The following is a 10,027-nucleotide window of genomic DNA, read 5'->3' as shown; positions in this document are numbered from 1 at the left end:
GTTAATAAACGGCTTTTTATTTTCTTTTTTCATTAAAAAGAAACGAGTTTTCACATCCGAAATAACATGTACAAAATACATGGTCATCCCCCTCATTATCTTCAAAAAACATACAATCACTTTTTGTCAATGTATTTCGGTATAAAAACTCACGATAACACTTGCTCATCTAAAAATAGTAACAAATCATTTGTCTACTATTACATTTGTACCATTACGCTATTTTAGTCTTAAGTGTAAGTAATAGTTATGAGTATGGACGCCGTCAGGGAGGGGGCTAGGAAGGCATTTGTTTTCTAGAGAATCGAAAACTACTTCGAACAAGACTATATTAATGATAGCTGAATTCCCATAGATCATTGGTGATGCCTGTGGTTATCTTAAAGAGGCGCATCACGTATGTTCAAATAAGAAATTATCATCCATTGGCAAATGTAGACTTAAAGAGGCTGCTAGATGATGTTAGTGATGAGAAGAAACAGTGTAAACACCACCTTATAGCTGTAATGTAGAATACTATAAATGTGTTTCAGTAGTGGAAACCTGCCTTAAGAGTTACGGGAAAATACGAATCTCATTAACAGTACCTTGCGTATTGTACCTTTGATATTACAATAGATTTCCTTGATTCAATTTCTAAGAAAAATAAAGCAAATTGAATTCGAATAACAACATAATTGATTACTTTAGTAAACTGACAGTTTTGCAAATGTAATTAAGATGTAATGAGGTCTTTAACGGTTAATAATAAAGTCATTAATAAATAAATGATTAACAGCTATATACTTAAAAAAACAATAATTATTTAACTAGCTTTCGTCCGCAACTACGTCCGTATTAAAAAAAAAACTGAGTAGCCTATGTGTTCTTCCAGACTAACCGCTACATCTATGCCAAATTTTATTGAGATCCGTTCAGCAGTTTAGGCTACAAACTCTAACAATCATCCATCCATATAAACTTTCACATTTACAATATTAGTATGAAATATGATTTACATATCTATTTGATTTCAAATTCCGAACTTTGATCTTGAAAATTTCGGTATAAAGATAATTTTAATTAAACATTAAGATAACATGATAAATGTGTTAATTCATTTTATGAAAAAAAAAAAAAATTAAGGACATTAAAGTTAATTTGAAAGAAGCGGTTTCCCCACGATTTATTTCACACTTCATCGCACATGTGGTGAGTAAATACTGGAATATTTTATATAGTGTTCGTAACAGGATAGAAACTCGATTGCTCGCGCACTACACGGTACATAATGTATAAGTAATTAACTAACTGTTCGTGCCCGGCGACGCTTGCAACAGTTTCAATATTTTCATCCACACTTTAGTAACAAATAAATTTTTACTGTATTAAGCACGTTTATTTGTATTTAGGTAAAGTTTTGAAATCGTTTCTGCAAATCTTAGTTCATATCATAAACAAACATTTTTAACACTGGCAACAAAAATATAAACGAATACTCATGTAACAAATAAGGAAGTTTTGAATTTATGAACATCAAACGATTTACGAGTGTAATAAACATTTAAAGTTATTGATAACTTAATCAAGTGTACATGATATTTAGTTTTAATAATCTATATCGTAGATATCAAATGAAACATGTCTAAAGTTCTTTCGCGAAGTGATCAAAGACGGCGATGATAACGGTTACATTCGAAAATTAGATTTAAACCGATAGGTAATACAATTAGTGCGGGCGGTACTCGAAGAGTCTACATGCACGTCTTAGTTGCAGGTAGATAGCCGGCTCGAGTACAAAACAAGGCCGGCGAGATCGCTCGCAATTATTTTGTTGTTATCACTGATATCGTGATTGTATCTGACACTGACCGGTTTCCCGCCCTCGCGCTAAACAAAACAATTTCACCTTTACTAGATAAGTACAGCAAGGTCGACTTACCGGGTCGATGTCCGCGTCCCAGACATCCTTCAGGTCGTTGGAGATGTCGAAGTAGCTCTCCATGTCGGGGCCGGGGGTACGACGGCCGCCGACTACCGCACCGACAGACTCTCCCTCGTTGAAAATCACGCACAACACCAGCAAACTGTCACGCTACCACAGTCCTCCACCGAACAGTGTGCGAAACTCGACAGGAATGTAAACTTCACTTTACTAAGTCGAATAAATAATACCTCATACAGAACACTGCGTATCACCACAACGAAGTTTTATGTTTCACTTTCCAAGCCCATTTGATTTTATGTCGAAATGTGTATACTTTATAAAATTTCACTGCACGCGAGGAATGTTGGTTTGCGAGTGAGAGTTTCAACGGACATGAGCTCACGGCGGAGTCCGGCCGGTGAATGCGGCGCGCGGAGTTGCCGCGAGCGTCCCCCGCCCCGGCCCCACCCCGCGGCTCATTCATAACATTAAAGGGGGTAAAAACAAGAGTCGTTGGGACACGGGGGTTGCCCGAGATGTATGTCACAGGTGTCAAACACCACCTGTTATCTCGTATCATTTGGAACGAGATTGTTTATGAGAGATTCAAGGTAAGTGTAATTTTTGAATCAAATAATAAAATACGATTTTGTATCTAAGTGAAATTACCTTACTGTGTTATGTTATATCGAAGTTTATTTTTTTCATTACGTTAAATAAGTCACTATATTAATTAACATTTAAGTTGGATAGTAATTAACGAGTTTTATTTATATTAATAGATAAGGAAAAAATAACAGATAACATACATATCTATAAATAACATTTATTTCTGGATTAATGATATAACAGATCTTGATTATTCAATTTCTTAATTCTTAATGTCTTATGTTATTACTAATCATTGCACATTACATCATACAAAATTATTAGCTTATTTACATATATTTATACTTATTTTCCAATTTCATAATTTTAATAAAACTATAGATAATTAAATATGTATAAATCGGTCTGTTTTTATTTTTGTTTTCAGAAAATTAAAAATAAATTGTTTTAAATCTTAAACTATGTTTCTACAACTTCAAAGGAAACAAAAAAAATAAATAACAAACCTGTTATCGAAGAGTATTATGGTCCTTCAAGCCGGATATCCAAAGCACAAACATCAAGTAATATAATTTTGCGTATCGATTTTTAATTTAATTGTTTATTTGGATCCAGTCTTCTTAATGGGTACGATGAAGAGAGACGGCACATGAGAATGTAATGCGGATATACCTCCGTACAGTTTGCACACTCTTGGAACGTTGCATTTCACTAAATAGTCGCTGAACTGTAAAAAAACATTATTATTGATATCGGCTTTGTCAATTTTTTTGCACATTTTTTAATGAAATCAAAATATTTGATAAAAGGAATTAAATAATTATAGTTTTGTTTCGATAAATTCAATAGTTTCCACGTTATTGACAAACGAAAATCCCTATTTTCTTTTATAGATTTTTAAATTTAAATTTGATTTTATACGTATTAGAGTAAAATATAGAAGAGTTAAAGTAAAGGGCGATGTAAGCGGTTGTTTTGCTCGAATTGCATGACTTTCAGTTATTAAGATTCCGAGTGCAACGTTAAAAAAAGCTACTTTCACCGTATAGTAGAGTTTTAACAGAATCAGTTCAGATTTATTACGGTCAGTTGTTTTCATTACTTTAGTAGACTGATATTAAAAAAAGATAAATATAAAATTGATTCCTAGTCTTTAAACGCCATTTAAATTGACTTATGTTAGTCTTACTAATATAATAAAAGTTTATGTGGATGAACCTTTCAACGTACACACATATCGGATCTCTCTGAAATTTGACACATATGTAGAACATAGTCTGGAACACAGGCTACTTTACACTTATTGTTTGTAATTCCGCGCGGAAAAAGTCAATGGCAACAGTGAGTTTATAAATAAATAAGAAGGATTTACATCTTGAATTCAATTCTGTTTTCTATAGGGTGTTCTATTTACCAAAACTTAATTTTTTTTAAGTTTGTGTTTTATTCTATAACTAGCTGTTCCCGTGCGGCTTTATCCATTAAACTATAAATACATTATTTTTTTTGTTTAAATTGCAAATGTCAAAATTAACGATAACCTTGCTTCCTTAATGTTGGCAGTTTGTAGTTTATGGTCCCTTTCGCACATGAAGGTTTTTTTTTAACTTATTTACCCCCTAAGTTTAATAGCGGGAAAATATATAGCTTAAAGCGTGTCGTAAGTGTCTTTTTAAAGAAATATTTATTTGAAAATATGCTGTGATTGCTAACATCCTACGCCACGATGTATTGTGTTTACGCTTTATTGTATTAGTATGGAAGTATAGGTAGATATGTGTAATAATCTCACAAGTTGTGCGGTCTCCTCCTCAGCGGAGGCAATGACGACGGTCTGCTTGTGCGCGACAGCGTGCTGCAGCGCGCGGTGCGCGAGCGGCCCGAGCGCGCGCAGCTCGCGCTGGCCCAGCTGCACGCCGCTGTACGGCACGTTCACACTGCCCTCTATACAGCTCTTCTCGTAACTAATAAACAATACGATATTAGACACGAGCTGTGCCCGCAAACTTCATTAGCGCAGATTTAAAAAGTCATTATCACATTCCCGCGTGCATCTAAATTCCAGCTATCTTTCAGTCAAAGTCTCGTCTAAATCCACCCGTTACAGAGATAGCTCCGGATAGGTCCGGTCGCTATTTTGACAGCGTATATAATATAGATAGACATACAAAAAAAAATGAAATGCGATTTTTGTTATCAAGAACGCAAATACATTTTCTTCCCGAAATCTAGAATTTTTTATTTTGATATTAGAGACACTCCAATTTTATTATATGTATAGATTGCTATCGCACTAAATGAAACTAAAAGCCTTTTTTATCTCCCCCCTTTTTATTAGATAAGGGAATATCTCTAAAGCTGGCAACGCATCTGCAGTTCCTCTGGTATTGCGGATATCCATGGGCGTTGATGAACATCTTGGTGTTTCTGCTGTTCGTTTGCCCCTTATGTTATAAAAAAGTCAGTCCTCATCGAAGCCTATGAACATTCGTAACACTAGATGAACTACAGATGCATTCCCGGCCTTTGAGAAAGAGATAGGCTTGCTACTTAAAGGACCCTAAGTTGTATAAGTCAACTGGTTAGATAGCAGGGTATCTTCGAAAAAAACCTACTTTCTTCTTTACTGGGATAAAAACCGAGTTATGTAAGATTCAAATCACTATAAGCATGGTACCCGTCCTCGAATACCATTCTATGTGGCTTGTATGTCTTCTGGATGATTAAAACACCGCTTGTCAACTGGCCAGTATTAAGATGTGGTAAATATTAATAGTGGCTTTTCATTGTGCAAAGCTATAGTAGTAATTCAATTATAATAATAGAGAGGCGCCATTATTGCACAAGTGTACAAAAAATCGATTACACTTGCCTAACTGAATGTCAAATGACAGCTGTCAGCTCGAAACGTCACAGATAAAATATTTATTGATAAGATCAAATAGGATAAAAAATACTAACAGTAAATTGGAGCGGATGTCGATCACGCAGCACTTGTCCTGACAGGTCAGCGAGAAGAAGTCAGACATGCTGATGCGTGGACTGATCTCCGACAAGAGCACTTCCATTGGTATTTCTACTATATCCTGTTTAAAAAAAGAACTTACATAATTTTTTAAATTATTTTTTTCGTTATTCGACTTTTTAGGACATCAGTAATTGACTGATTAACCTTTAAAGATTAACCAATTGGCCGAATACTGAATCGAATATTCACCTCGCTTCGTAAATGCCGCTTATTACCTGTCCGATGCAAAACTTTAATGGAATTTGAAGTTTAAGCATGGTCTTATCATTTGAGCTGCTACATATTTACCATAAATGTCGTTTCAGTAACCATAAACCAATTAATATTTAAAACATTAAGGGCCTGTCTGACCAAGTTGTAAATTATCTGATAACAATCCAAAACGTAAAATATGTGATGGAAATATCGGATTTTATTCCCTTCTATGACAGTGACGTCATTTTTAAGTTATCTGAGCTTCTATCAGCCAGTGGTGGGACAGGCCCTAAAAATATAAACATTTTTAAATCATATATCCATTAGAGAGATTTTTATAGTTTGTTAATATTATTAAATGTATACTATTATGATTTATTGAATTACAAATAAAATCTGGATCCGAGAATGATTTGAAACTGACAATTTGTTCATAAACTATCAAACAAGTTGTTTCGACATTAGGTAACACAAGCGCATTGCTTTAAGTTGGTAATTATTTTAGGTATTTGCATAAAAATTCGATAAAACACAGTATGGAGGTATGATTTATTAATGCCTAGCCTGGCCTAGGCCACGCGCTGCTTGATAAAGCAGGCATCACAAATATCTATGTCACATGTTCTAGAACATTCTCTTTGTTTATTTCGCAACTGAAATACGCGCTATATTTTTAAGTAAAAAATACATCGTCAACTGAATTGCTTACTACGATTGCAAAATGGTAATCGTCCTAATTAAGATTATTGCTTTCATTTGCATTATTTCATATTTTAATAACAGTATGTACATAATTTTTGTAGGTTATTAGTGCTAATATAATAATAATTAAAGATTTTGCGACCTCATGTAGTAATTAATTCTTAAATAATATAAAAAACTAGCTGTTCCCGTGCGACTTCATCCGCATAAAATTATGAAAATTTTATTTTACTGTTCACATGTGTCAAATTATCAATTGCAAATGTCAAGATGACATGACGATGACAAACCATGGCAACCTTGCTTCCTTGATGTTGACAGCAACTTATGGTCTCTTGCCTACATTAGGGTTTTTATCCAAAATATTTACCCTCTGACTTTAATGGCGTGAAAATATATAGCCTAAAGCGTGACGTAAGTGTAGGGCGTTTTCTTAAAAAAGAGTTATTCAAAAATATGCTGTAATTGCTGACATCTTAGGCAACAAAGAAGTGTGCGTTTACGCTTTATTATAATAGTATAGATATACATTGTCTTTAGACGTTAATCTTACTAATTACTAATGTTATAAATGTGGAAAGTTTGCATGGGTGGATGGATGTTTATTAGATTTTGTGGCCTAAAAGACTGAACGGATCTGGATGAAATTTGGCATACATGTAGAGGATAGTCTGGAAGAACACGTAGGCTACTTTCTTTTTTTTTATTAATACAACGCGGATGGAGTCGTGGGCGGAAGCTAGTATCCATAATAACACAAAATTTCACTATTTTACTGGAATTTCATCTTTTTACTTATGAAACCGTGAAACTCAACTTAGAAACTCAGTAACTAAACAGTTTGCATTTTAAAAGTTGTAGAGAGTTAAAATTTTTTACGCAATCGATGGAATTCAGTAAGAACGTTAGCTTTTATTTGTACAGAATCAATTTAGAGTGTATTGAATTGATTCGACTCACAGATAACGTCGGCATGCCGAGCGTTAATACCTACGTAATAAAAATAATTGTGAAAAGTGGTAATCTTACTAACATTATAAATGCAAGTTGAGATGGATGGATGTTTACTAGCTAGCCTAAATGACTGAACGGATCGCTATAAAATTTGCCATAGTCGTAGACAGTCTGGAAAAACACATAGGCTACTCACATTTGATTTTTTTTAATTCCAGACGGATGGAGTCGCGGGCGAAAGCTAGTGTTATATATTGCAGACTAAACGTAAGTTTTCATTGCATTGATACAAAACTATGTTGAAATCATCTATTTTTGTACACATATTTGTATTATAACTTACCATTGGGTCTTTTATTTCAGGTTCATTCGTGAATCTTCTGTAACTTATACTCTTTGGAGAACTTCTACACATTTCTATTGATTCCTGCAAATATTTTAAAAGATAACCACAACGATTACAAAAACAATTCACTTTACTATTATGGATGGATGGATGTTTGTTACTAAGTATATTCAGGAAGGTTCAATGACTCTCGCTGAAATTTTGCATAGACGTAGAACATATTTTAAGTTCTTTTTCATTCTCAGTGGATAAAATAGCGATCGACAGTTTTTTTTTATTCATTTCAACAAAACAGTTTTACATAATTGTGTTAACACAGCTTGATGCCATTAAACATAGAATGTTTATATTGAATTGTAATAATTAATTATTATATTACAATTAATATTTGTATATGTTTTTTTTTATGTTTTTAGCTAGTTTAGTAAAGAACCCAAAGTCAAGCAAAGTAGGGTAAACACTTTTTTTAAGCTCTAATTTAGTTAATTACCATAACACATTCGCCGATGTCGATCTCTGGTAGATCAGAGAAGAGTAGAATACACTCGTTGAAGCCGGAGTCTAGCAGCGTGTCTCTGAGCTGGCGGAGCAGCGCCACCCCCATAAAGAGGGGCAGCGCGCCCCCCTCCACCAGCAGCGCGTCCCACAGGTGCACTATCTTGTGCAGCGGAAACACGTCTGCAATAGAGGCAGACTTTTTGATGTAGCTGTCAAGGCAGTATATAAGGGGAAGGGAGGACTTCCCAGCCTTAAAATCACAATGCCTTATTTAAAAACACTAACTACAATAAATTATGATTAAACTGTGTGAGAACAATTCCATAGGAATCTTAACTTTGCTGAATATACAGGGTAAGGAATACCTTTTTGTATTCTTTTGTCCGTTCAAGGGCAAATTAATTAAGATTTTATTCCGCCCTACCAGTAACCATTGCCCTACTTTAAACTCGACTCTATCTGTCTTGACTGTCAAGACAAAATCACGTAAAATCGGTGTTGAGCACCTCCATACATCTTCATATTGATAATAAGTAAATGCTTAACTAAACAGTGTCTAAGGATATAATTTGGGATACAGTTTGAGTTTAAATATGTGATTTTAAAATAAACAGTAAATCGTATTTATCGTAAAGAATATTATCCTTATCACAAGATGCAATAATCTTTAAAAGTTAACAGATTATTTACATTTAAAACTCACGTGAGAACATAGTAAGGAACCAGGGTATCGCAAACAGTTCTGGTACAAAGTTGATCTCGTGCAGATGCGTGGCGAGCTCCGGCTCGTGGAAGGCGGCCATTTGCCAGAACTTGGCCAAGTACTCCTTTATCACCGCGCTGTTGTCTTTCAGAAAGAATTTGTGAAGAAATTTCGGTACAAACGCTGACAAACAAGCGAATGCACGAGCTGAAAATCGTAATTAACATCAATAAAGATGCGTTCTATTTAAATTGTTAAAAACAATAAATCCAGAATTATTTTTTCGTATTTACCTTCATTACAAAAGTTCAAGTATAAAAAGGGTGCAGTTAAAGAGTCTAACCCTTGCCAGTAGACGTACTGAGGGTTGGTTAGCAGCCAGGCCTTTAACAACCTTTTAAGTGTCCGATGACCCGCGGAGCCACAGAGCAGCCAGCAGTATTGATGACAACGGGGGATGTCAACATCAATCTAGCAATACAAATGGTACGATCAGATGTAAAAATTATAAAAAATATTGCGTATCTAAAACTTTTATCAAAGCAATTGCTTTATAGTTCAATATGAAAACTTTAGCTGTTCCAGTGCGGCTCCATTCGCAATAAAAAAAACTTCATTCAATTCTCACATGCATAAATAACAACGTAGGCAAAGGCCTTGTTGATATTGGCTTGTAGTTTTTGTCCCTTTCTTGTGCATCATTTTTTGCCAATTTACTCACCCCCTAAATTAAATAGCATGAAAATATAAAGCTTATATACATGACATAAGTGTCGGGCTTTTTTATTAAAAATAGTTAATTCAAAAATATGCTGTGATTACGGCTTGTCTATTTAGTTAGGTAAACGGAACAAGCCGTCATTATCATATCATAAATAATAAAGAAGTGTGGGTTTAAGCTTTGCAAATATTTCCTTATTTTAAAATATTCTAAAATTAAAACGAATTCTCAGAGAATTATTGTACCGACTACATGATAGTTAGAATCATATTTGACCTGTCTGTCCGTGGGTGTAGGAGTTTCCTTATCAATTCTCTCATATTGCTCTTCAATATCTCCCTTGACTCCCAGCAGCGCTGCCCACA

The 10,027-nt window shown here is 34.4% G+C and overlaps 2 protein-coding genes across 2 annotated transcripts in view; both read right to left on the bottom strand.

Moving 5' to 3' along the window:
* Nucleotides 1-2,343, bottom strand: part of LOC106103326 (cyclic AMP response element-binding protein A-like) — a 76,276-nt gene extending 73,933 nt beyond the window's left edge. Inside the window, exon 1 of the mRNA XM_013283063.1 lies at nucleotides 1,922-2,343. Coding sequence (XP_013138517.1) covers nucleotides 1,922-1,984 — 63 coding nt within the window. The 5' untranslated portion in view covers nucleotides 1,985-2,343. The remainder of the gene's footprint in view (nucleotides 1-1,921) is intronic.
* A 369-nt stretch (nucleotides 2,344-2,712) lies between these two features.
* LOC106103325 (TBC domain-containing protein kinase-like protein) overlaps nucleotides 2,713-10,027 on the bottom strand; it is a 10,465-nt gene continuing 3,150 nt past the window's right edge. Inside the window, exons 7-14 of the mRNA XM_013283062.1 lie at nucleotides 9,939-10,026; nucleotides 9,235-9,412; nucleotides 8,942-9,148; nucleotides 8,231-8,418; nucleotides 7,738-7,821; nucleotides 5,477-5,601; nucleotides 4,308-4,479; nucleotides 2,713-3,242 (exon numbers count right to left, since the gene is read on the bottom strand). Coding sequence (XP_013138516.1) covers nucleotides 3,117-3,242; nucleotides 4,308-4,479; nucleotides 5,477-5,601; nucleotides 7,738-7,821; nucleotides 8,231-8,418; nucleotides 8,942-9,148; nucleotides 9,235-9,412; nucleotides 9,939-10,026 — 1,168 coding nt within the window. The 3' untranslated portion in view covers nucleotides 2,713-3,116. The remainder of the gene's footprint in view (nucleotides 3,243-4,307; nucleotides 4,480-5,476; nucleotides 5,602-7,737; nucleotides 7,822-8,230; nucleotides 8,419-8,941; nucleotides 9,149-9,234; nucleotides 9,413-9,938; nucleotide 10,027) is intronic.

This window comes from Papilio polytes, unplaced genomic scaffold, assembly GCF_000836215.1.
Source record: "Papilio polytes unplaced genomic scaffold, Ppol_1.0 DF823823.1, whole genome shotgun sequence".
In the NCBI taxonomy this organism is placed as follows: Eukaryota; Metazoa; Arthropoda; class Insecta; order Lepidoptera; family Papilionidae; genus Papilio; species Papilio polytes.
The sequence above is the reverse complement of the archived record's forward strand: the minus strand, read 5'-3'. Positions and strand labels throughout refer to the sequence as shown.